The 26,835-nt window shown below is 46.3% G+C and overlaps 2 protein-coding genes across 7 annotated transcripts in view; both read right to left on the bottom strand.

Moving 5' to 3' along the window:
• LOC130514229 (NACHT, LRR and PYD domains-containing protein 14-like) overlaps nt 1-22,884 on the bottom strand; it is a 115,752-nt gene extending 92,868 nt beyond the window's left edge. For 2 of the 5 annotated variants that reach the window (XM_057013707.1, XM_057013711.1), the window contains exons 1-11: nt 19,804-22,884; nt 19,119-19,286; nt 18,411-18,515; nt 18,027-18,139; nt 16,102-17,926; nt 14,993-15,169; nt 14,709-14,882; nt 12,706-12,879; nt 2,814-2,987; nt 2,562-2,735; nt 610-783 (exon numbers count right to left, since the gene is read on the bottom strand). In XM_057013707.1, the coding sequence (XP_056869687.1) occupies nt 610-783; nt 2,562-2,735; nt 2,814-2,987; nt 12,706-12,879; nt 14,709-14,882; nt 14,993-15,169; nt 16,102-17,926; nt 18,027-18,139; nt 18,411-18,515; nt 19,119-19,249 (3,221 nt within the window). In that variant the 5' untranslated portion in view covers nt 19,250-19,286; nt 19,804-22,884. The remainder of the gene's footprint in view (nt 1-609; nt 784-2,561; nt 2,736-2,813; nt 2,988-12,705; nt 12,880-14,708; nt 14,883-14,992; nt 15,170-16,101; nt 17,927-18,026; nt 18,140-18,410; nt 18,516-19,118; nt 19,287-19,803) is intronic. The other 3 variants (XM_057013706.1, XM_057013710.1, XM_057013713.1) reach the window with 3 other exon arrangements.
• A 145-nt stretch (nt 22,885-23,029) lies between these two features.
• hhla2b.2 (HERV-H LTR-associating 2b, tandem duplicate 2) lies at nt 23,030-26,547 on the bottom strand. 2 transcript variants are annotated; one of them, XM_057013723.1, is made up of 6 exons: nt 26,372-26,547; nt 25,543-25,854; nt 25,171-25,431; nt 24,792-25,085; nt 24,089-24,227; nt 23,030-23,836 (listed from the first exon to the last, which is right to left on the bottom strand). In XM_057013723.1, the coding sequence occupies exons 1-6, from the start codon at nt 26,445-26,447 to the stop codon at nt 23,752-23,754; spliced, it is 1,167 nt and encodes a 388-aa protein (XP_056869703.1). In that variant the 5' UTR covers nt 26,448-26,547; the 3' UTR covers nt 23,030-23,751. The 2 variants fall into 2 exon arrangements, with proteins under 2 accessions (XP_056869703.1, XP_056869702.1); XM_057013722.1 differs by having other exon boundaries at nt 23,030-23,839.
• Between the last annotated feature and the right edge of the window lie 288 nt (nt 26,548-26,835).

Consider the following 26,835-nt stretch of genomic DNA (forward strand, 5'->3'; position numbering starts at 1 on the left):
CTCACCATCTCCCTCCTCGTTGGCTGGTGTCTACCAGGCACCCTCACGTAGTTTTGTCTGATTTTGGTTACCATCTGTCGGCTTTTTCATTGTCCTTAAATCAATTTATCATGAATAAGTGGTCCCCGTGTGGCCCTCCCTCCTGAAGGAACTGGGCACAACACACACACTCAGAAAGTGTGAGGACCCTCGGATGGACTAATGGACATGTTTGAGAATGGTGTTTACCTCAGAGTTTCCAGTCGGCAGTTTGGAGAGTGGAGAAAACCACAGAGCAGCTTCACTCCTGAATCCTGCAGCTGGTTCCCACTCAGGTCCAGTTCTCTGAGATGGGAGGGATTGGACCTCAGCGCTGAGGCCAGAGAGCCACAGCTGATCTCTGATAAACTGCAGTAGTTTAATCTGAAAAATGCAGGATGAGGTTATACGGTGCAGGTCTGCATGTTATCTGCGTCAGTACTAAACCTACGTTAGTTCTTAGTTGGGTCGTAACTGAATTCACGATATTACAAGGAATTTTTTTTAATGTGGTGCATCACAGCAGTGTTGAGAACAGCCTCACTTCACCATCTTAGCAGCTGGTATATAGGTAGAAAAATGAAGACTGACCTGAGAGTCTCCAGTTTACAGTTTGGACTCTCCAGTCCAGAACAGAGCTGCTTCACTCCTGAATCCTGCAACGTGTTGTAGCTCAGGTCCAGAACCCTCAGATGGGAGAGGTTGGACTTCAGAGCTGTGGCCACAGAATCACAGCTGGTCTCTGATAACCTGCAGCCTCTTAGACTAAAATAACAATTATTTTGAGAGAAGACAAATAAAAATCAACATGTACCAGAGCAAAACACAGCTTACAAGCAACAAACCTCTGGTCCTGCACCGGCTTATCTGCCGTATGTTCCTATTTTGGGTTCTTTCAGGGCGGTTGGACAAGATCTACACCGTATGTAAAGTGTGTGTAGGTCAAAATGCCTTCCAGGTTTGTGAAACCACATTTCTCAATAGCACCCAACTCTTGTCAGGAGTTGGGACAAAGCGACCCACTCCTGATAGCTTGTGGGCGATGCTGCAGCGACCCTGCAATCCCTACACTCTCTGGTGAAACCAAATCAAAGGTTTTAGACACTGCTGGATGCTGGAAGGGTGGCTATAGTCTGCGACGCATAGTGAAAAGGAAAGAGAGCCACCCCACAGTGTGTTTGATTGCCCCACTGCAAGCTCAATGCTGCCAGAAAACATTGCAGGAGCATCAATTCCCCTCAGGGCATCAACTAGGACCTCAGGAAAAGGTGCAGCTGCCACCTACTAGAGACAAGCACACTGAGCTGAGATTCAAAGCCCTCTCCTCCCAAGAGAAGAGCTTGTTTGTTGGAGGCTCTTCTGGGCGATACCTGGTGCCACAGCTCCAGCTCAGCCCGTCTCTGGAGCTGAGGTGGAGCTAAGCAAGTTTCATGGTTCTCCACCACTTCCTCTCGCTGAGGACCTTCTCAGCTGGTGGTTTCTGCTCCACCTTCCAAGTTGAGCAGGTGATACTTCTGCATTCCTGCCACCAGTGTCTCTGCAGAAAGAGTCTTCTCTACTGTTTTATATTATATATTATATATTATATTATAGAAAATTAGGATTTTTGGTTGATGTGTTAGATTTTGTTGACTAAAAGCAGGTTTTTCTTTAATAACATAGATTCGATTAGAAGAGAAAATGTATTATTTTATGAACTACTTCCACTACTATTATATACACATACTTCCATATTGTCTTAGATTGCAAGCTGCATTTATTGCATCGTTCATAGAAAGTTATATTTGTGAGGAGAAAAACTCAAATAAGGTCATTTTCTTTAATGATCATTACAAAAGAAGGAGGCGATGAACAAACAGATTTATATAAAAATGTGTGAAAACTTATGCATGGAAACCTTTTTAAAATGGTTGCATTGTGTAGAATCGGTGTAGAATCAACTTGTTGACTTCTGATTTGGACTCCAATGGAAGTGAGGTGCAACAATTGTGGATGCTGAAAGCTTCAGATCTTCACGAAGGTTTCTGTGGTTGGACTGACCTGCTCCCCCTTTAAGAGGGAGGCAGGTTTGGGCTTCTGGCTGGAATGAAGCCACCTAAGATGAGAATGACTGCAGGCTTTCGGTACCAAGGTTTAACAGGGGGCTCACTTCACACTTGGGCTTTTCTCTTTTTTGGGATGGCTTTTCTCAGTAGAGAAGGGGCGTGGCACACTGCAGCAGCTTTCTTTTTGGGGTTTCTAGTTTTCCTTCTGATCTTTAAAAGACAGGAAGAACCATTTTTGATTTGTCTGAATGTTTGGGCGGTTTTGTGGCCAGCCTAAAATAAAACAAGACAAACCTACAACTGATACTTCCTTTCTAGTCATTGATGACCATCCTCACATGGGACAGATTTCCACAACCAATTTAATACTGCAAATCTATCCTGTGTGGTCTTTTTTCCGAGAACTGTAACACTACGTTTATAACAATGACCAAACATGTAAACATTTATTGTCTAACTAGTTACACCTGGGAAAGTACTGGATCATCTCTGACTCACCTGAGACTCTCCAGCTTACAGAGAGGATCCTGGAGAAAACCACAGAGCAGCTTCACTGCTGGATCCTTCAGCTTGTTGTAGCTCAGCTCCAGAACCCTCAGATGGGAGGGAATGGACCTCAGCGCCGAGGCCAGAGAGTCACAGCTGATCTCTGATAAACTACAGTGTGACAACCTGACCAAAAATAATTTAATTTTAGATTTGGCACTTTCACATGATCTTAATTCCAGAACTGAATGGAGGGTGACTGACCTGAGAGTCTCCAGCTCACAGAGAGGATACTGGAGAAAGTCACAGAACAGATTCACTCCTGGATCCTTCAGCTGGTTCCCACTCAGCTCCAGAACCCTCAGATGGGTGGGATTGGACCTCAGCGCCGAGGCCAGAGAGTTACAGCTGATCTCTGATAAACTGCAGTGGTTTAATCTGAATGACAGATAAAAGATGCCATTATACAGTTCTTGCACATACAGTAATCATTTAGTGTTGGTTCAGAAAAGCCGGCAGTTCCTTCTGCCACCATAAACCAGATCAGCTTTAAGTCTTTTTCATTTCAGTATTTAATTCACTGCATACCTGAGAGTCTCCAGCTTACAGAGAGGATCCTGGAGAAAACCACAGAGCAGCTTCACTCCTGGATCCTGCAGATTGTTGAGGCTGAGGTCCAGAACCCTCAGGTGGGAGGGATTGGACCTCAGCGCCGAGGCCAGAGAGTCACAGCTGATCTCTGATAAACTGCAGCGTGACAACCTAGAAAACCAATAAATGGGGCAAATAAAAACACATTTAAATATGAAAATGAAGAGAAAAGCAGAAAATGTAAAGAAATTTAGAAAAGACCAACAGAGGCCTCCTGACCTGAGCGTCTCCAGTCTGCAGTTTGGATGCATCATTGCAGAAGACAGTAACTTTACTGCATCTGTCAGGTTTTGGTTCCAGCTTAAGCTCAGCTCCCGTAGATGAGAAGGGTTTGACGTCATTGCTGAGGCCACAACTTCCCAATGCCTCTTTGAAAGAAAGCTACCAGACAGTCTGTTGTGTATGAAACAAAAATAGTGAGTCAAACTTTGGGATTTCTAATCAACTTATCTGAGAATCTACCTAAACACAAATGTAGCTCATTTCCTGGAAAAGCTCAATTCAACACCGTAGAGCAACAGTTTGAACGACCATCAGATCTGAAATCCAACTGAATTATTCTTAACATTTGTCTTATTTTAGAACAGGTCATAATTGTCACACCCTGCTCCAGCCCATGGACTCAGTTCTTTTCCTCTGCCCTGCTCACACCACACCCTCTGATCACACACCTGCCCTCACTCACTGATCACACACCTGCCCTCACTCACTGATCACACACCTGCCCTCACTCATCAATCAGTTCACCTACCAGTATATATTCTCCAGCCTCACACTCACTCGGTGCCAGATTGTTATTCGTTCCTGATGACCTTCCAGTGTATTCCTGTTTACCTGCCTGCCCGGTTCCGATCTTGCCTGTTCCTGACCATTCTGTTTAGTCTGCTCCCCTGTAAACTCTGTCTGCCCGATCTCGACCTTGCTTGTCCCCGATTATTCTGTTCTGCTCGCTCCCCGGTGAATCCTCTCTGTTGTCTGTGTCCGACAATAAAGCGGTGTTCAGCCAGACTCGTGTGTCGCATTTGGGTTCTTATCTGGTTCCTGACAGTATGATCTGGCCAGTAATGAACCCAGCGCACAACTTGTCCCAGCTGGACCGACTGGATCGGATTGAGGGAATCATTCAGCAGCACGAGGAGGCGGTGGCGGCCTCCGCCGCGGTGACGAGACGCGTCACGGAGGCGAACGAGCGGCGCTCGCGGAGCCCCAGCCGACTGTCAGCGCGCCTGAAACCGGCGGCGCCTCCCGCTTCTCCCGTACCTGCGTCAGCTCCTGTAATTCTGCAGCAGGGTCCCGAACCTCGGGTTGGCGGGCCCATGCAGCTTGGCCGCACGGCACTCTCAGGGGAGGAGCGCAGGCGGCGGCGTCAGTTCAACCTGTGCCTCTACTGTGGTGGATTAGGACATTTCGTGGCGACCTGTCCAGTAAAAGCCCAGACTCACCAGGACTCTGGGGGAATACTGGTGAGTCCTATTTCTGCTTCCCCTCGACAACCCCGTATTTCACTCCAGGCTTGCTTCTTACTTCCCGGGGGGCCACTGGACCTAGCTGCCCTCGTTGATTCTGGTGCTGACGCCTGCTTGATCGGCGGAGAGGTGGTTCGGCAGCTGGGCCTTGGATACGAGCCACTGGCGTCCGTCATCCCAGCCCAAGCGTTGGATGGGCATCACCTGGGGAACATCTGTCACCGGACAGGCCTGGTGACAATGCTGCTGCAGGGCAACCACCGGGAGGAAATACACTTCCACATCCTGGAGGGAGCACACTTTCCCTTGGTCCTGGGCTACCCGTGGCTCCGCCGTCACAACCCGCAACTCGACTGGGAGACAGGGGAGATCCTGGGGTGGGGAGCTGAGTGTCATCGGTCCTGCCTGGTGCCGGCGCCAGCGCCAGCCCGGAGGGGGACCTCGGCGCCTGACGTCATGCCCCCGGATCTGGCCGGGGTTCCAGAGCAGTACCACGACCTCGCCGAGGTGTTCAGCAAGGCCCGGGCGACCTCCCTTCCACCGCACCGACCGTACGACTGTGCAATTGACCTCCTCCAAGGCACCACACCACCCAAGGGAAGACTCTACTCCCTCTCTGAACCAGAGTGAAAGGCCATGGAGGAGTACATCTCCAGTTCTCTGTCTGCCGGGCTGATCCGGCCGTCCTCCTCTCCCGCAGGTGCGGGGTTCTTCTTTGTGGAGAAAAAAGATAAGTCTCTGCGACCCTGCATCGACTACCGGGGCCTCAACGACATTACCGTGAAGAACCGGTACCCGCTGCCCCTTGTTGCCTCCGCCTTAGTGGCCCCCTGGAGCAGTTCAATCTTCACAAAGTTGGATTTACGGAACGCCTACCACTTGGTTCGCATACGGGAGGGCGACGAGTGGAAGACGGCGTTCAATACCCCGGCTGGCCACTACGAGTATCTGGTAATGCCCTTTGGATTAACCAATGCACCGGCCGTCTTCCAGGCCTTAGTTAATGATGTTCTTCGGGACATGTTAGACCAGTTTGTCTTTGTCTACCTGGACAACATCTTAATCTTTTCTAAAGGACTCAAGGATCACGTACAGCATGTGCGGGCAGTTCTGCAGCGGCTATTGGACAATCAGCTGTTTGTAAAAGCTGAGAAGTGCCAGTTTCACTCCCCATCAGTGTCCTTCCTCGGATTCATCATTGCGCCGGGGAGCCTCCAGATGGATCCAGGGAAGGTCTCGGCGGTTGTGGACTGGCCGCGCCCCGAGTCCCGCAAGCAGCTGCAGCGATTCCTGGGGTTCGCTAATTTCTACCGGCGCTTCATTCGTAATTATAGCTCCACTGCAGGACCACTCACGGTGCTTACCAGCACCAAGACGGGGTTTGCTTGGACCCCAGAGGCGGACGCAGCATTCCGGGAGCTCAAGAGGCGGTTCGCGACTGCCCCCATCCTGCAACTGCCTGCCAGACCCTAACCGCCAGTTTGTGGTCGAGGTGGACGCCTCCAACACGGGGTGGGAGCGGTGCTGTTCCAGAGGGCTCAGGAGGACCAGAAGCTGCACCCATGCGCGTTCTTCTCCCGCCGCTTGACGCCAGCGGAAAGGAATTACGATGTTGGAAATCGGGAGCTGCTTGCCATCAAGTTGGCACTGGAGGAATGGCGGCACTGGCTGGAGGGGGCTACGCTGCCTTTCATCGAGTGGACAGACCACCGCAACCTGGAATACATTAGTTCAGCCAAGAGGCTGAACTCCCGGCAGGCTTGGTGGTCACTGTTTTTCACTCGGTTTGATTTTACCCTTTCCTACCGCCCAGGGTCCCGCAACGGCAAGGCAGACGCCCTCTCTCGACAGTTCGCGGGGAAGGAGGACGAAGGCCCTGGGAGGACCCCGGAGAACATGCTCCCCTCCCCGTGTATCGTGGCAGCAGTAACCTGGGGAATTGAGGAGAGAGTCCGGAGGGTGGCTGCCAATCAACCTGGACCTAGCACCTGCCCCAACGACCGGCTCTTCGTTCCTGACTCTCTCAGGGCAGAGGTCCTGGAGTGGGCTCACGCGTCTCGGTTGGCCTGCCACCGTGGAGCACATCGGACGGCGGGTCTGCTGAAGCAGAGGTTTTGGTGGCCCTCCCTGGGGGAGGATGTCCAGGAGTTTGTCAACGTCTGCCCCGTCTGCAACCAGCAGAAACAACCACGCCGAGCACCTGCCGGGCTACTGCCACCTCTGCCAGTGCCACATCGACCCTGGACACACATCGCCCTGGACTTCGTCACCGGGCTGCCCCAGTCTGCGGGGAACACTGTCATTCTGACCATCATCGACAGATTCAGTAAAATGGCTCACTTCGTGCCCCTGCCTAAGCTGCCGTCGGCAAAGGAGACGGCCCAACTAGTGATCCAGCACGTCTTTCGGCTTCGCGGCCTACCGGAGAGTGTGGTGTCAGACAGGGGTCCTCAGTTTGCCTCCGTCTTCTGGAAAGAGTTCTGCGGGCACCTGGGAGCCACCGCCAGTCTGTCCTCAGGATTCCACCCGCAGACCAACGGCCAGACGGAAAGGATTAACCAGGACCTGGAGATGGCCCTCCGGTGCATGGCGACACGGGACCCAGCCACATGGTCGACCTTTCTGGGCTGGGTCGAGTATGCCCACAACTCCCTGATCAGTTCGGCAACGGGAATGTCCCCGTTCCAGTGTGTTTTTGGATATCAACCCCCTCTGTTCCCGGCTCAAGCAGGCGAAGCATCTTGTCCCTCTGCAGCAGCTTATGCCCGCCGCTGTAGGTGGACGTGGGCCCAGGCTCGGGCCAATCTTCTGAGGGCGGGCGCCCAGTATGAGGCGGCGGCCAACCGGCACCGGACCCCGGCCCCCAGATACAGTGTGGGACAACGCGTTTGGCTATCTACGCGGGACCTGCCTCTTCAGGGTGATTCCAGGAAGATGGCCCCGCGGTTCGTGGGACCGTTCCCCATCGTCGGAGTCATCAGTCCGGCGGCAGTCAGAATCCAGCTTCCCCGGTCAATGCGCGTGCACCCCACCTTCCACGTTTCTAGGATTAAGCCTGCCCACGAGAGCCCCTTGGTCCCGGATCGCCCGGCCCCACCTCCCCCACTGCTAGTGGATGGGGGCCCGGCATACACAGTCAGTCGGCTCCTGCACTCCAGACCCCGCGGCAGGGGTCTCCAATACCTGGTCGACTGGGAGGGTTACGGACCTGAGGAGAGGTCCTGGGTACCAGCACGTCACATCCTGGACAAAGAGCTAATTCGGGACTTCCACACCAGACACCCGGGTCAGCCTTCACGACCCAGGAGAGTAGGTCGTGTCAGACCTCGGAGGCCCGAACCAGACCTGGAGGCGGAAAACGAGGACCGTGGGTTGGAGTCGTCAGGGTCACAGGAATTCTAACCCGCCTTCCAGTTTCCCCCTCCTCCCACCCTGGCTCATGGGACTTTTTGGGGACGTCGGGAGCCATCCCTTGAGGGGGGGTTCTGTCACACCCTGCTCCAGCCCATGGACTCAGTTCTTTTCCACTGCCCTGCTCACACCACACCCTCTGATCACACACCTGCCCTCACTCATCAATCAGTTCACCTACCAGTATATATTCTCCAGCCTCACACTCACTCGGTGCCAGATTGTTATTCGTTCCTGATGACCTTCCAGTGTATTCCTGTTTACCTGCCTGCCCGGTTCCGATCTTGCCTGTTCCTGACCATTCTGTTTAGTCTGCTCCCCTGTAAACTTTGTCTGCCTTCTGCCCGATCTCGACCTTGCTTGTCCCCGACTATTCTGTTCTGCTCGCTCCCCGGTGAATCCTCTCTGTTGTCTGTGTCCGACAATAAAGCGGTGTTCAGCCAGACTCGTGTGTCGTATTTGGGTTCTTCTCTGGTTCCTGACACATAATTACTCAATATTTAAAATGATTATAACAAATGGTTTAAAGAAACGTGCGTCTTTTTATCTGTCTATCAACTCTTTGGATATTTTGCATTTCATCCAATTTGTACGATCGTGCGTCAAGTCTTAATTCAGCGATCCGATCGATGACATCAGTGTCTCTGGTTGCATCGATTGCCGTCAGCTTCTGTTATATCTGCCTGTTTTCCTTCAAATCATTTTCACTGCACCTTTTTTTTGTTAGTGATGAAGTTGCCACCTAACGGGTGTCGAAAGGGTCAAACAACTTTGTGGGTCACATAAAGGCTCCAAACGGAACCGCCACAAAGACCTAAAACACCCATTTAAACCAACGAGGCCAGATGTTTTTACGTTGAACAAATGAAGCAAAATAGTCACGTGTCATTAGTTAAAATGTGTTTTTCTGTTGTTTGAATACGATGTATACAAACAAACAAAAGTTATTTAATTACATGACAGTAATTTCATGATAGTCAGTTAACTTGTGGCTCCTATTACTCCTGCCTTATGTTGGTTTGTCTGGATTGAACTTTGACCTTATATCCAGCCAGTGTTGAACATTTCTGAATGAATTGTTTTTTGTTTTTTTTAAATTTATGGACGCTGCAATGGAAATAAAGAGTTGAACGAATGCCCACTGGAGGGGGTATTGCTACCTGACATGATCGACTCGCTTGATTTAAACGCCGATGTCCGGCCCCAAAAATCTTTACTTACACGACCTTCCTGCAGTTCCTCACAGCTGGAATCAGGCGACGTCGTCCCTCATCTGAGGTGTTGTACTGCTGCAGGTCCAGCTCATCCAGAACCTCCTCTGACATCTGCAGCAGGTAGGCCAGAGCTGAACAGTGGATCTCTGACAGTCTCCTCTCTGACTTCAGGAACTCTTGGATCTCCTGATGGACTGACTGATCCTTCATCTCCATCAGACAGTGGAAGATGTTGATGCTTCTGTCTGGGGAGATTTCATCACTGTTCACCTCCTTCAGGTTGTTGAGGACCTTCTGGATGGTTTCTGGGTGGCTCTCCATCTGATCCAACAGTCCACCCAAGATCCTCTGGTTGGACTCCAGAGAGAGACCATGAAGGAAGCGAACAAACAAGTCCAGGTGGCCATTTTTACTTTCAAGAGATTTCATTAGTGCTCTCCTGAGGAAGTCATCAAGAGATGTGGCTGGATCGTTATTTGTAAACAACCCAGCAAACCAGGAAAAGCGGTTTGGTTTCGAATATTTTAGGAAAGACTCCATAATTCTTTTATTCTTAAAGGTGTAACAGTGGAACATGTAGACGGCAGCCAGAAACTCCTGAATGCTCAGATGAACAAAGCAGTAGACTGATTTCTGGAAGATCACACTCTCTCTTTTGCAGATCTCTGTACAAACTCCTGAGTACACCGACACCTCGGAGACGTCCAGTCCACATCGCTTCAGGTCTTCTGAGTAGAACATGATGTTTCCTTTCTCCAGATGTTCAAACGCCAGCCGACCCAACTTCAGAAGGAGTTTTTTATCAGCCTCAGTCAGTTCCTCTGGTCTCTGCTTTCCTCCATACTTCTGCTTCTTCCTCTTTATCTGAACCATCAGGAAGTGTGAGTAGAGGTCAGTCGGGGTTTTGGGCAGCTCTCCTCTCTGGTCTCTGGTCATCATGTCCTCCAGAACTATAGCAGTGATCCAGCAGAAAACTGGGATCAGACACATGATGTGGAGACTCCTGGAGGCCTTGATGTGTGAGATGATTCTCTTGGACAGATCTTCATCACTGAACCTCCTCCTGAAGTACTCCTCCTTCTGGGAGTCAGTGAAGCCTCGTACTTCTGTGATCCTGTCAACACACGAGGGAGGAATCTGATAGGCTGCTGCAGGTCTGGAGGTGATCCAGATGAGAGCTGAGGGAAGCAGGTTCCCCTGGATGAGGTTCACCAGGAGCACGTCAACTGGCGATACTTGTGTGACATCAGAGATGACCTGATGGTTGTTGAAATCCAGTGAAAATCTGCTTTCATCCAGGCCATCAAAGATGAACAGAAGTTTCCAGACAGTCAGATCTTCTGCTCTGATCTTCTGTAATGGTGGATGGAAAACATGAAGCAGTGAGAGAAGACTGTGCTGCTCATCTCTGATCAAGTTCAGCTCCCTGAATGAGAGCGGAAGCACCAGACTGATGTCTTGGTTCTCCAAACCTTCTGCCCAGTCCAGACTGAACTTCTGCACTGAGAAGGTTTTTCCAACGCCGGCGACACCGTTGGTCAGAACCACTCTGATGTGTCTCTGTTGCTCAGATAAGACTTTGAAGATGTCCTGGCACTTGATTGGAGTGTCCTGGATGTTCTTCTTGGAGGTTCTCTCAAGCTGTCTCACCTCATGTTGTGTGTCCACCTCCTCACTTTGTCCCTCAGTGATGTAGAGCTCAGTGTAGATCTTGTTCAGCAGGGTTCCACTTCCTGCTTCATTAGTTCCTTCAGTCACATGTTCACATCTTCCCTTCAGACTCATCTTATGACCTTCTATCACCTCCTGCAGATCACTTCCTGAAAATAAGTAAACCAATGATTTCCATCTATAATAAATCATCAACACAACTCCAAATTCATGACATCACAAGTTCAATTTTATATTGAACAATTTTACTTTGTTTGGGCTTCATTTCAGCATCTCCAGATCTGCTTCCAGATTGTGAACAAGAGGACTCTCCTGGTGGAGCTGACTGGTCCCAGTTTGATAGGATGTGCTCCCCCCTCTCACTATGAAACAGATCTCTATTAGTCCTTTGATTTATAGGATGAAAAAACCTGATCAAGACTCAATATTGTTCCAGCTTTTATGTCTGAATTCATCTTTCAGTTTTAAACGTGATTCTTGTTTCTAATCAACAATATTCACATTAAGTATGTAACTATATGACTGTCTGAGGTTTAAGTGTTAAACATCTCCAATAATAAACTCACAACCTGCTGCTGTTAATGTGACTAACAGCTGGCACACAAACACATCATCACGCTTTAGTTTTCTTACATTTTGTCTGAACTTCTGAAGTCTATTGCTCTATCTTTGGACCGGTCACTCTTCAGGGACACACAGCTGGGCACTGTGGACTCTGCTCTGTCCTCGTCCATCCTGAGGAAACATCAGAAATAGTGATGAGACTGCGATGAAGGTAAATAATCTAGAGGTTGTAGTTAAATAATCCCAATTCACAGGAACATTTCTAATACATTCTGAATAACAACTGAATCAATAAATCAATGATGTATATGTATCATTTTCATGTTTTCAGAGTTTAAGCTGCTTTTTTTAACTGTTCCCTGCAATGAGAAAAGAACTGGCACCTTTTCCAGCCCCTCATCCTGCAGCACTGAATGTGCTCTAAAGTTCTTTCCAGAGCAAACGTCTCTGCACTTGCAGCAACATGTTGTAGTCATGGATCCACGAGGAGAACCGGATACAGGAAACGCCCCCACTTTGATCCCAAAAACCCAACTGGTGGCCAACGGTGGCCCGGCAACGACGGGGACGCTGGTCCATCGGGCCTGACAACACTGGTTTTCCACAGGCCAACATGGTGAAAGGACTGTCTTCAGCTCAGCCACTAAATTATTTGGTGCTACATAAACATACTAGTCAGGACTTTTTAACTTCCCTCATTTGTTCTCCTCTTCAATTATTTCTATAATCCAAGTTCTCAAAGATCACTGCTCTATTTAAAATAGATGAAAGAAATGACACCCACTCCTGCATTTCTTTCACAGTGGTTCCACAACATAGAACAATAAACCACTGTGAGAAAACGTGCAACATGAACCCAAAATCCTGTTGGCTGTCCTGTGATCCTGTGAGGATTTATTTATTTATTTTTAAAGTTTATTGTCTTAAATAATACCAAAATATCCAGCTGTAACCTGAACTGTTGAACAACTCTAATAACTCTATGAGCTTTTCACCTGTCACAAAATGTCGCTCTTCCTGCTTTGTCTGAAGAGAATAGTTTCACTTTCACTTTTAAAACCTAATCAACAGCTTCATGGCGTATATATTACTACCATAAAAAAAATTGAGAACATATTGATAACAGCCTCACTTCACCATCTTAGCAGCTTGTATATAGGTAGAAAAATGAAGACTGACCTGAGCGTCTCCAGTTTACAGTTTGGACTCTCCAGTCCAGAACAGAGCTGCTTCACTCCTGAATCCTGCAACTTGTTGAAGCTCAGGTCCAGAACCCTCAGATGGGAGGGGTTGGACTTCAGAGCTGAGGCCACAGAATCACAGCTGGTCTCTGATAAACTGCAGCCTCTTAGTCTAAAATAACAATTATTTTGAGAGAAGACAAATAAAAATCAACATGTACCAGAGCAAAACACAGCTTACAAGCAACAAACCTCTCGTCCTGCACCGGCTTATCTGCCGTATGTTCCTATTTTGGGTTCTTTCAGGGCGGTTGGACAAGATCTACACCGTATGTAAAGTGTGTGTAGGTCAAAATACCTTCCAAGTTTGTGAAACCACATTTCTCAATAGCACTCAACTCTTGTCAGGAGTTGGGACAAAGCGACCCACTCCTGATAGCTTGTGGGCGATGCTGCAGCGACCCTGCAATCCCTACACTCTCTGGTGAAACCAAATCAAAGGTTTTAGACACTGCTGGATGCTGGAAGGGTGGCTATAGTCTGGACGCATAGTTCCCCTGACTGCACATTTCTCCAACAATGATTGGCAGCTGGTGTCACTTGTTCTCCAGATGAGAGAAGGAAAGAGAGCCCCCCCACAGTGTGTTTGATTGCCCCACTGCAAGCTCAATGCTGCCAGAAAACATTGCAGGAGCATCAATTCCCCTCAGGTCATCAACAAGGACCTCAGGAAAAGGTGCAGCTGCCACCTACTAGAGACAAGCACACTGAGCTGAGATTCGAAGCCCTCTCCTCCCAAGAGAAGAGCTTGTTTGTTGGAGGCTCTTCTGGGCGATACCTGGTGCCACAGCTCCAGCTCAGCCCGTCTCTGGAGCTGAGGTGGAGCTTAGCAAGTTTCATGGTTCTCCACCACTTTCTCTCGCTGAGGACCTTCTCAGCTGGTGGTTTCTGCTCCACCTTCCAAGTTGAGCAGGTGATACTTCTGCATTCCTGCCACCAGTGTCTCTGCAGAAAGAGCCTTCTCTACTGTTTTATATTATATTATAGAAAATTAGGATTTTGGGCTGATGTCTTAGATTTTGTTGACTAAGAGCAGGTTTTTCTTTAATAACATAGAGAGATTCGATGAGAAGAGAAAATGTATTATTTTATGAGCCACTTCCACTACTATTATATACACATACTTCCATATTGTCTTAGATTGCAAGCTGCATTTATTGCATCGTTCATAGAAAGTCATATTTGTGAGGAGAAAAACTCAAATAAGGTCATTTTCTTTCATGATCATTACAAAAGAAGGAGGCGATGAACAAACAGATTTATCTAAAAAGTTGCGAAAACTTATGCATGGAAACCTTTTTAAAATGGTTGCATTGTGTAGAATCGGTGTAGAATCAACTTGTTGACTTCTGATTTGGACTCCAATGGAAGTGAGGTGCAACAATTGTGGATGCTGAAAGCTTCAGATCTTCATGAAGGTTTCTGTGGTTGGACTGACCTGCTGCCCCTTTAAGAGGGAGGCAGGTTTGGGCTTCTGGCTGGAATGAAGCCACCTAAGATGAGAATGACTGCAGGCTTTCGGTACCAAGGTTTAACAGGGCGCTCACTTCACACTTGGGCTTTTCTCTTTTTTGGGATGGCTTTTCTCAGGAGAGAAGGGGCATGGCACACTGCAGCAGCTTTCTTTTTGGGTTTTCTTGTTTTCCTTCTGATCTTTAAAAGACAGGAAGAACCATTTTTGATTGGTCTGAATGTTTGGGCGGTTTTGTGGCCAGCCTAAAATAAAACAAGACAAATCTACAACTGATACTTCCTTTCTAGTCATTGATGACCATCCTCACATGGGACAGATTTCCACAACCAATTTAATCCTGCAAATCTGTCCTGTGTGGTCTTTTTTCTGAGAACTGTAACACTACGTTTATAACAATGACCAAACATGTAAACATTTATTGTCTAACTAGTTACACCTGGGAAAGTACTGGATCATCTCTGACTCACCTGAGAGTCTCCAGCTTACAGAGAGGATCCTGGAGAAAACCACAGAACAGCTTCACTGCTGGATCCTCTAGACTGATGTAGCTCAGGTCCAGAACCCTCAGATGGGAGGGATTGGACCTCAGCACCCAGGCCAGAGAGTCACAGATAAGATCTGATAAACTGCAGCGCGACAACCTGGAAAAGGAATAAATGGGGCAAATAAAAACACATTTCTAAATATGAAAATGAAGAGAAAAGCAGAAAATGTAAAGAAATTTAGAAAAGACCAACAGAGGCCTCCTGACCTGAGCGTCTCCAGTCTGCAGTTTGGATGCATCATTGCAGAAGACAGTAACTTTACAACGGCATCTGTCAGGCTTTTGTCCTCGCTTAAGCTCAGCTCCCGTAGATGAGAAGGGTTTGACGTCATTGCTGAGGCCACAACTTCCCAATGACTCTTTGAAAGAAAACTACCAGACAGTCTGTTGTGTATGAAACAAAAATAGTGAGTCAAACTTTGGGATTTCTAATCAACTTATCTGAGAATCTACCTAAACACAAATGTAGCTCATTTCCTGGAAAAGCTCAATTCAATACCGTAGAGCAACAGTTTGAACGACCATCAGATCTGAAATGCAACTGAATTATTCTTAACATTTGTCTTATTTTAGAACTGCTCATAATTACTCAATATTTAAAATGATTATCGCAAATGGTTTAAAGAAACGTGCATCTTTTTATCTGTCTATCGGCTCTTTGGATATTTTGCATTTCATCCAATTTGTACGATCGTGCGTCAAGTCTTAATTCAGCGATCCGATCGATGACATCAGAGTCTCTGGTTGCATCGATTGCCCTCAGCTTCTGTTATATCTGCCTGTTTTCCTTCAAATCATCCTCACTGCACCTTTTGTTGCTAGTGAGGAAGTTGCCACCTAACGGGTGTGGAAAGGGTCAAACAACTTTGTGGGTCACATAAAGGCTCCAAACGGAACCGCCACAAAGACCTAAAACACCCATTTAAACCAACGAGGCCGGCTGTTTTTATGTTGAACAAATGAAGCAAAATAGTCACGTGTCATCAGTTAAAATGTGTTTTTCTGTCGTTTGAATACGATGTATACAAACAAACAAAAGTTATTTAATGACATGACAGTAATTTCATGATAGTAAGTTAACTTGTGGCTCCTATTATTCCTGCCTTATGTTGGTTTGTCTGGATTGAACTTTGACCTTATATCCAGCCAGTGTTGAACATTTCTGAATGAATTGTTGTTGTTGTTTTATTTATTTATGGACGCTGCAATGGAAATAAAGAATTGAAGGAATGACCACTGGAGGGGGTATTGCTACCTGACATGATCCACTCGCTTGATTTAAACGCCGATGTCCGGCCCCAAAAGTCTTTACTTACACGACCTTCCTGCAGTTCCTCACAGCTGGTATCAGGCGACGTCGTCCCTCCTCTGAGGTGTTGTACTGCTCCAGGTCCAGCTCATCCAGAACCTCCTCTGACATCTGCAGCAGGTAGGCCAGAGCTGAACAGTGGATCTCTGACAGTCTCCTCTCTGATTTCTTCTCTGACTTCAGGAACTCTTGGATCTCCTGATGGACTGACTGATCCTTCATCTCCATCAGACAGTGGAAGATGTTGATGCTTCTGTCTGGGGAGATTTTATCACTGTTCACCTCCTTCAGGTTGTTGAGGACCTTCTGGATGGTTCCTGGGTGGCTCTCCATCTGATCCAACAGTCCACCCAAGATCCTCTGGTTGGACTCCAGAGAGAGACCATGAAGGAAGCGAACAAACAAGTCCAGGTGGCCATTTTTACTTTCAAGAGATTTCATTAGTGCTCTCCTGAGGAAGTCATCAAGAGATGTGACTGGATCGTAATTTGTGTACAACCCAACAAACCAGGAAAAAGGGTCTGGTTTAGAATATTTTAGAAAAGACTCCGTAATCCCTTTATTCTTGATGGTGTAAAGGTGGAACATGTAGACGGCAGCCAGAAACTCCTGAATGCTCAGATGAACAAAGCAGTAGACTGATTTCTGGAAGATCACACTCTCTCTTTTGAAGATCTCTGTACAAACTCCTGAGTACACCGACACCTCGGAGACGTCCAGTCCACATCGCTCCAGGTCTTCTGAGTAGAACATGATGTTTCCTTTCTCCAGATGTTCAAACGCCAGCCGACCCAACTTCAGAAGGAGTTTTTTATCAGCCTCAGTCAGTTCCTCTGGTCTCTGCTTTCCTCCATACTTCTGCTTCTTCCTCTTTATCTGAACCCTCAGGAAGTGTGAGTAGAGGTCAGTCAGGGTTTTGGGCAGCTCCCCTCTCTGGTCTCTGGTCATCATGTCCTCCAGAACTATAGCAGTGATCCAGCAGAAAACTGGGATCAGACACATAATGTGGAGGCTCCTGGAGGCCTTGATGTGTGAGATGATTCTCTTGGACAGATCCTCATCACTGAACCTCCTCCTGAAGTACTCCTCCTTCTGGGAGTCAGTGAAGCCTCGTACTTCTGTGATCCTGTCAACACACGAGGGAGGAATCTGATAGGCTGCTGCAGGTCTGGAGGTGATCCAGATGAGAGCTGAGGGAAGCAGGTTCCCCTGGATGAGGTTCACCAGGAGCACGTCAACTGACGACACTTGTGTGACATCAGAGATGACCTGATGGTTGTTGAAATCCAGTGAAAATCTGCTTTCATCCAGGCCATCAAAGATGAACAGAAGTTTCCAGACAGTCAGATCTTCTGCTCTGATCTTCTGTAATGTTGGATGGAAAACATGAAGCAGTGAGAGAAGACTGTGCTGCTCATCTCTGATCAAGTTCAGCTCCCTGAATGAGAGCGGAAGCACCAGACTGATGTCTTGGTTCTCCAAACCTTCTGCCCAGTCCAGACTGAACTTCTGCACTGAGAAGGTTTTTCCAACGCCGGCGACACCGTTGGTCAGAACCACTCTGATGTGTCTCTGTTGCTCAGATAAGACTTTGAAGATGTCCTGGCACTTGATTGGAGTGTCCTGGATGTTCTTCTTGGAGGTTCTCTCAAGCTGTCTCACCTCATGTTGTGTGTCCACCTCCTCACTTTGTCCCTCAGTGATGTAGAGCTCAGTGTAGATCTTGTTCAGCAGGGTTCCACTTCCTGCTTCATTAGTTCCTTCAGTCACATGTTCACATCTTCTCTTCAGACTCATCTTATGACCTTCTATCACCTCCTGCAGATCACTTCCTGAAAATAAGTAAACCAATGAGTTCCATCTATAATAAATCATCAACACAACTACAAATTCATGACATCACAAGTTCAATTTTCTATTGAACAATTTTACTTTGTTTGGGCTTCATTTCAGCATCTCCAGATCTGCTTCCAGATTGTGAACAAGAGGACTCTCCTGGTGGAGCTGACTGGTCCCAGTTTGATAGGATGTGCTCCCCCCTCTCACTATGAAACACATCTCTATTAGTCCTTTGATTTATAGGATGAAAGAACCTGATCAAGACTCAATATTGTTCCAGCATTTATGTCTGAATTCATCTTTCAGTTTTAAACATGATTCTTGTTTCTAATCAACAATATTCACATTAAGTATGTAACTATATGACTGTCTGAGGTTTAAGTGTTAAACATCTCCAATAATAAACTCACAACCTGCTGCTGTTAATGTGACTAACAGCTGGCACACAAACACATCATCACGCTTTAGTTTTCTTACATTTTGTCTGAACTTCTGAAGTTTATTATTCTTCCATCTTTGGAGTGGTCACTCTTCAGGGACACACAGCTGGGCACTGTGGACTCTGCTCTGTCCTCATCCATCCTGAGGAAACATCAGAAATAGTGATGAGACTGTGATGAAGGTAAATAATCTGTAGAGGTTGTAGTTCAATAATCCCAATTCACTGCATTTTTATCAAACAGGAACATTTCTAATACATTCTGGATAACAACTGAATCAATAAATCAATGATGTATCTGTATAATTTTCATGTTTTCAGAGTTTAAGCTGCTTTTTTTAACTGTTCCCTGCAGTGAGAAAAGAACTGGCACCTTTTCCAGCCCCTCATCCTGCAGCACTGAATGTGCTCTAAAGTTCTTTCCAGAGCAAACGTCTCTGCACTTGCAGCAACATGTTGTAGTCATGGATCCGTGAGGAGAACCGGATACAGGAAACGCCCCCACTTTGATCCCAAAAACCCAACTGGTGGCCAACGGTGGTCCGGCAACGACGGGGACGCTGGTCCATCGGCCCACAACACTGGTTTTCCACAGGCCAACATGGTGAAAGGTCTGTGCACCGTTTCATTTTAAAGAGCTGATGAATTTCATTTTTCACGATAGTAGAGGCTAATACCTACAAAATGATGTTTTGTACGGTTGTGAAATGTTCTAAGGCAGAATTATGTGGTTCAGAAAACCTTACTTTGAAGGTGAGCCTTGAGGTCTGATACCGAAGTTGAAAGGTTCCCCTTTGGACATGTCGCTCTTCTTGGACACACAGCTGGGCACTGTGGACTTTGCTCTCTCTTCCTCTTCCTTCACACATTCGCTCATTTTTAAATGTGAGTCTAAACGGTTAAGCAGGAACAGTCTGCTGACACAGAAAATAAGATTAAAGAACATGATTCTCAGCATGAAGACAAGCAGAGGTCTGTCCAATGACGTATTGTCGGCTCATTCACATCAAAATCTATTATATGATGTCACCCTGTACATCATACAGGCCACATATATATTGGGAAAAAGTTTTGGGACATCTTAAAAGTTTACACCATGTTAAATATAAAATAGTTGTGGAAAAAATGTTTCTCCTGGGTGTTTCAAAAGGTGCGGTGGCATTAGACGGACGCACACAAATACAAATTAAATCATTTTTTATCTTAAAATGTGCTTCCTCACTTTCTAAAATGTTGGCTCAGGGTTAGCGGAAAACGCAGTTAGAGGAAACACGCTACAAAGTTTGATCATCCGTCACAACATTCCCGTCGACCAGCCGCAACGTGCGTCCGAAACACGCGCACGCTCATTGCGAACACGCAGCTTATTAAGCCGCATCTCGCAGCGGAACATTGATTCGAGACGACAGCAGTGAAAGAACCAAATGCTACCTGAATATTAGAGGTTTTCCATCAGGGCTCGGTCAGTCAAGATGGAGCCCGAAGTTGAGAACTTTCCTTTCGCTTCTTCTTCCTCTACACGTCTCGTGTTTGTGGTTTGACGCCTCATATCCAGCACAAGCGCCTCTCTTCAGAACAATTTGGTCCACGTATTTTACTAAAATACTGGGAAACAACTGGAGTTCCTCTGACAGATGTTCGTTTTTGGGTGCGGAATCAAACTGTGTCAACTTTTTGATCTATAGCATTTCTATTTCAATTCAACAAAGCATTTCAATTCTACAGATTTATGGTCTTTTCTTTTTTTTTCAACTTTTTGTTGCCATTTCCCATTTTGATCCTGACGGATTGTGGTTTCTCTTCTCTGGCGCCACCATGTGGCTTCGTGCAGAACTGTAGATTCTTTATTTCACTGACCTTTGACCAAATGAAGCTCTGCTGCCCCGTAGTTTGAGCTGCAGAGGCGGGTGGCCCATAGGGGGCGCTGGGGCACCGCCCTCCTGAAGTGGTGGGGAAAAATTATATATATAATTTTCTTTTTACAAAATGTTATTATCATCAATGTCATTTAAGTGTATTTAAACTGTATACACATCATTTCCACCAACTGACTCTCATTCAACAGTGAATTTCCACTGACATGACAAGGATAAGGATAATAAGGATAAAAGACTTTATTGATCCCACATCGGGGAAATTGCACATTACAGCGGCAGCCCATGGTGTACAATACAGAAAGTACTAAAAGAAAAAAATAAAAGACTCTTCTGTTATGTACATTGCTATGTACATTGTAGAGTATATACAGAAATTAAAAATTATGTACAGGAGTGTTGGACAGTGTGAAGAAAATTTAAGGTGCAAATAAGACATTCCAGAGGTAGTTATGGTTAGTTAGTGCAAATATGCCAAATATGGTTATTGGTGCTGCAATTAAGTGTTGTGCATGTTGAACAATCTGACGGCAGTTGGGATGAATGACCTGCGGTAACGTTCCTTTTTACACCGTGGGTGTAACAGTCTGCTGCTGAAGGAGCTGCTTAAGGCCCCCACAGCCTCGTGTAGGGGGTGAGAGGGGGTGTCCATAATTGATGTCAGCTTGGCTAACACCCTCCTCTCACCCACCTCGTCAATGGAGTCCAGAGAGCAGTCCAGGACTGAGCCAGCCCGTCTGACCAGTTTGTTGAGTCTCTTCCTTTCCCTCTCTGAGCTTCCACAGCTCCAGCAGACCACAGCGTAGAAGATCACTGATGCCACCACAGTCATAAAAAGTCCAAAGCAGTGACCTGCACACTCCAAAGGACCTCAGTCTGCTCAGCAGATGGAGACAGCTTTGGCCCTTCTTGTACAGGGCGTCTGTGTTATGAGTCCAGTCCAGTTTATTTTTGAGGTGAACACCCAGGTATTTGTACTCCTCTACGATCTCTATGTCCAAACCCTGGATGTTCACGGGTGCAGTGTGAGACGCCTTCCTACCGAAGTCGATCACCACCTCCTTTGTCTTGCTGGTGTTGATGCGTAGATGGTTCAGTTCACACCAGGTGACAAAGTTGGTGATGACCTCCCGGTACTCAAATTCGTTCCCCTCAGACACACGTCCAACGATGGTTGTATCGTTGGAGAACTTCTGGAGGTGGCAGCTGTCCGAGTTGTGGCTGAAATCCGATGTGCAGAGAGTGAAGAGGAAGGGAGAGAGAACTGTACCCTGCGGTGCCCCCGTGCTGCAGACTACCACATCGGACTCACAGTCACGGAGCCTCACGTACTGTAGTCTGTTGGTGAGGTAGTCGGTGGTCCAGGCAGCCAGGTGACAGTCGACTCCGGCTCCCTCCATCTGCCCTCTCAGCAATGATGGCTGGATTGTGTTGAAGGCACTGGAGAAGTCAAAGAACATGACTGTCACAGTGCTCCCGGTGCTCTCGAGGTGTGAGAGTGACCGGTGCAGCAGGTAGATGACAGCGTCATCCACACCAATGCCCGGTCGATATTCAAACTGTAGAGAGTCCATCTTACCGTCCACCAGCTGTCAGAGGTGGGTGAGAACGATCCTCTCCATGGTCTTCATCAGGTGAGAGGTTAAAGCCACTGGCCTGAAGTGGTTGGGCTCCCTGGCGTGCGCAGTCTTAGGAACCGGAACCACACGTGTTTTCCACAGTAGTGGAACTCTCTCCAGACTGAGGCTCAGGTTGAAGATGTGCAGGACTATTGCAGGACAAACTGGTATCATTTAGTCCAGGGGTCCCCAGACTCTTTCCTGTGAGGGCCACATAACTTTCCCCTTCTCTGATCAGGGGCCAGTGTCAGTTTGTAACAGAAACAGTCTGAGGATTGCAGGAGTGCCTAAACGTAAAAATGTATTGTTTTCAAGAAAGCACAATCAAATAACCCTTTCTGGATTCTTCACAGAACAAAAGTCAGGAAATAAATAATAACACTAGTAATGAAATAAATAACAACCAAATAACCCTCTCTGGGTCCGTCACAAAAAAAAATAATTCAAATTCTTTCATCTTCTGCTGCAGCTGGGCGTTTACATTACCCCCGATTTCTTCAATGTGTCTGGTGATTGTACTCGCTGATACACTCACGGCATTAAAGACATCTTTCTTCTCGGGACACACCACCTCCGCCAGAGCGTTTATGCATTTCTTGACAAACTCTCCATCAGTGAAAGGTTTACGGCTGCTTGCTATCAGTGGAGCAGCCTGAAAGCTGCCCCAACAGATGCCTGGTTCAGCTGAGCTTGGCGTCCAAATGTATTCTGCTGAGCTAACGGTCCACTTGTTCGCTTTGAGAGTTTGTCTGTTCGCATTTGGCCTTGCAAGCTATCGTACTTGTCTTTGTGACGGGGTTCATAGAGTCACCACAGATTGTGTTGTTTGAATACCGCCACCTCCTCTTGACAGATGAGTCAGGCAGCCTTTTCTTTGCATTTAACAAAGAAATAATGGTTTGTCCACTGCAGGTTAAATGTCCTGCGTTCTGAATCAATTTTTCTCTGAACTAATCTTTTCGCCATTATTCCGTTCTCTCTTTGAGAGGGGCGGATTAAGGATTTTTTTGTTTGTTCTGTACTTCATATGTAGCATATGAACTTTACACACTACTATAATAGGACTTTAATATCTTCATGGAAGAATTGAATTTTTATACGGCTGCTTTTAACTTGTTGACACTTCTACACTTTAGAGACATTTCCAGTAACCACATAATAAGATGAAGGGCCTGATTTACTTTATTTTTTTTATTCATTATATACATCATTATCGTTTAAATATATTTTTCTATTATCTAAGGTCTTTTTCTCCTTTATGATTATTTTGATCTCTAGGTGCATCATTGTCTGTATTTTCTATATATTAAATATTTTCATTGAGAGAAAAATAATGATTTCAGCACCAGCGTTCACAGAACGTAACTGAACATTTGTAAAATATGACAGCAAATACACAAACAATATTGGTCATTGAAACACATCAAAAGATCCTTTTCCCACAAACTCTCATGTTTTTACAGTGTTAATCCTGAATGTGATCTGAAGTTACAGACCTTCTTTAGCTAACGTAACTGATCAGCCTTTATCATCAGCAGCTTCCCCAATAAACCAGCTGCTTATAAAGAGACTAAAACTGACCCGTCCACTCTTTCATTCCTCAGTAGAACTTCTGGAGACCTCCCTCAGGTGTCCAAGTCACTGAACATCAAGTATCTGGATCTGGCTTCCCTGTACGACATGATGGGAAGCCTCAAACCTTCTGAAGCTGGACCTGTGTGCTGATTCTCCAGGTCCTTTTGATGGTTGAGGTCAGTTTTCATGGACTGTGATTGTCTGATGGCGCCGTTTTAAGCCTTTAAACATCATTTTTTCAGTGGAGAAGCAACAGTCGTCTCCTGGTGTCCCTTTGACCTGAAGCCTCCAGACATCGTGTTGGTGTCGGATCATGTTGCTGGGTTGAGCATCTGCTCTCTTTCATCAGAGCTGCTCCTGTCTCTCATTTCTAATGCATCAGGTTTTCCATTTTCCCTGCTGGCAAATTTAAAAGAAATCAGTTTTTAAAAATCAGCTGAAAAATGAAGACGCAAAACTATGACAGCATAAAGAACCGATCAGGGTTTCTCTCTTAAATGAATATGAAGCTTTTCTTTTATTTCACATCAGTTTCTCTTTGAATTTTAAAATCTCCAACTTTTATTAAAATGTCTGCAGAGGGTGAAGGATTAATTAGGTAATGAAATGTAAGACGAGGAAGTGGATTATAAATGAACAAATAGTTACCTTGATTCCATCTGTTGTGGTTGATCTTTGGCTCTATTTTTTTTGCAGTAGCAAATTACTGCACCTGCAGCAACTGCAGCAACTATGACTCCAACTATGATTCCAACTATGATTCCAACCTGGCCAGTTTGCTTTTCAGCTGAAATACAAAGAAATTCAGGTCAACACTCAAACCTTAATAATGATTCTTCATTAAATCAGCTGACTGATGACATGAAGATGCTTTTTACAAACTTTTGTGGTGGTTTTGGGTTCATTATTTTCCTTTTTCTACTTCATGAGGTTACTTTTAATCTGTCAAATTTGGGCTGGTTTAACTTTAATTTTAATCAAAAGTCTCTCATAGTATCACCCAAAACCTTCCACACGAAAAAGCCAAATATTCTGGACACATTTTCAAACAGGGTTTTGTTAAAATCCATTTTTTGTGTAGATTCCTTCATTTTTAATCTTTAACAGGCTTCAACCGTGTGATGGTGATCAGCCAGCAGAGACCACAGGAGAACTTTCCAAAGATTCCACACACATTCTGACAAAATGTCTGTGTAAATTCTCAGTCATCCAGGTCATTGTATCCGAGGTAGTTTTCTCTGTCAACTGGACTGGGTTTCTTCTCTTGAAGACATTTCGCCTTCTATCCAGAAGGCTTCTTCAGTTCTGACAAAGCAGGAATATTCCCGGTTTGACCCACCGACTGTCTCACCTAGACTCTTGCTGACGGTCAACGCCGTGATGGTGACGTATGTTTCCTCGCCGTTACTGAGGTCACATGTGTACGTTCCCTCCTGGGGTGAAGACACATGTTGCAACGTGAGGTCACCTGACTGGGACACATTCTTCACGTGATGCTTCCAGCTGTCTGACACCAGATCATCGGCACCGACTGTGCGATTCAGGATGATCTCTGCCTGGTTGAACTTCCAGGTGAGATCTGCCACTGCAGTGTTTAACTGGGGGCAGAATATTGTTGTTTCATGGGCCGACACAGTGACGGGACCTCAGATGAAGACAGATAAAAGAGGAAAATAAGTTTATAGCGACGCCTCATGAAGGATCTTTCAGTAAACAGCAGAAACACCTACGTGCTTTAAACAAAGTGGTTTTCCTTTTGTTTCTGCCGGCGCTGACGGTGCAGCTGTAGCTCAGAGCAGTCGAGTTCTTGACAATCGTAGAGCTGATCTTGTAGAGCCCATCTTCCATCAGCTGGACCTCAGGTTTTGGTGGATCCCTCATGGGGGAGGGAGGGTTCGTGGACCAGCTGAGCTCAGGTTCTGGGTAGATCCTCTCTGAGCTGCAGGTGATTGTGTCATTTACCTGCTTGATGTTGACGTTACGGATCAGAGCTGCAAAGACAAAGAAGAAGGAACATCTTCTGTGTGAGTTGGTCCAAAAGAACACAATCACATACTCTTCAGAAATACTGCTGGATCACTTCCTGGGTGGTGGAGACTGACCTTCCACCTTCAGCTCTATGAAGTTCTCTGAGTTGTCAATGTCAGTGCTGCTGTAACACATGTATTGACCTTGGTCCTCCACCTTCACCCACATCAGCAGCAGCGAGGCGTTCCCTCTGGAGATCTGGTCCTGGAAGAGTGAAGTCCGGCTTTGGAAAGATGGTATCTGTGATCCCAGCTGGTCTTTGTTGTCATAGTATGAATGGGTGATATTTTTGTTTGGCATTTGCATCCAGTGGATGAGAGTATCTCGTCCAGGGAGGAAAGTGCACGGAAGGATGCATCTGTGTCCCACAACACAGACTGTTGATTCTGTGAAGCAACAGATGAAGAAGCACCATCAACCTTCAGATTAATATTTGACTCGGTCGTGTGAAGGTGTGGACTTTGGAATGTGAGCAGAGCGCAGGCAGGTTCCACAAGATTCCAGAGCTCAGCTGTTCAGGTTTCTGTTTCATTTGCTGCTACATTTTAGTCCTTTTCAGCCTAAAAGTGTATTTCTTTTAAAACTCGGTTCAGCTCAGGTGAATATTGTGAGGATCTGGGTGTGAAGGCTCCTGCAGTGCTGTGTGTGAGCTTCAGGAGCTTCAACGCCTGCTGACATTACTGATGTTCCACCGCTGATCTGGAGCTTATTTACTCATTTCAGCAAAAGTTAGATCCCACTGAATGAGCCCACTTTATTTTCTAAAAAGTTTAACGTTGACACTGATCAAAGAAACTGAAGCAAATCTTCATAATTATAAGAGATTCTATCTTTAGATTTCAAGAAGGAGCTAAAAATGAATTTCATCTTTGTTCAAACACTGATTCAACAAGGGTCACTCACCTCCCCCCCTCAAAGTCCACAGGAAAATTAGGCCCACCAGCAACAGAGGACGCTGATACGTTGACATGATTTCCATTAAAATCCAGTACGGGAATGTTTCACTGGCAGCAGAGTCCAACTGGTCTGATCGGTGCGTGTGTGTGTGTGTGTGTGTGTGTGTGTGAGATCACAGTGAAACTCACACCTGTAGATTGTACATTAGACTTTGTCCTTGTTGTGCAGTAACTCGTAAACATTGTTTCCGGAAGTTAGACACCAGTAAACAACCCTGACAGTTGAGTCAAGTTTTCCTTTGAATGTATGTAAATAAAACCATGTTTTTCTAATACTACAAAGGAAGCTTTGATTAAGCATTGATGAGGATTTTTTAATTTTTGGTTATTGTTCATAAAATTACCATGATAGCATTGTCAGTAAACAAAAATATAAAAGAGAAAGAAACAAGATTTCTCTCATTTCAGAGG

This window comes from Takifugu flavidus, chromosome 17 (assembly GCF_003711565.1).
Source record: "Takifugu flavidus isolate HTHZ2018 chromosome 17, ASM371156v2, whole genome shotgun sequence".
Classification (NCBI taxonomy): Eukaryota; Metazoa; Chordata; class Actinopteri; order Tetraodontiformes; family Tetraodontidae; genus Takifugu; species Takifugu flavidus.

Excerpts from the sequence above, each read along its gene's own strand:
- hhla2b.2 (XM_057013722.1), bottom strand. The coding sequence starts at position 26,447 with ATGGAAATCATGTCAACGTATCAGCGTCCTCTGTTGCTGGTGGGCCTA. Across the intron at positions 25,086-25,170 it reads AACCACTTTGTTTAAAGCAC|GTCCCGTCACTGTGTCGGCC; the intron begins GTAGGTGTTTCT and ends TCTTCATCTGAG. Across the intron at positions 23,840-24,088 it reads CCACAACAGATGGAATCAAG|CAGGGAAAATGGAAAACCTG; the intron begins GTAACTATTTGT and ends TAAATTTGCCAG.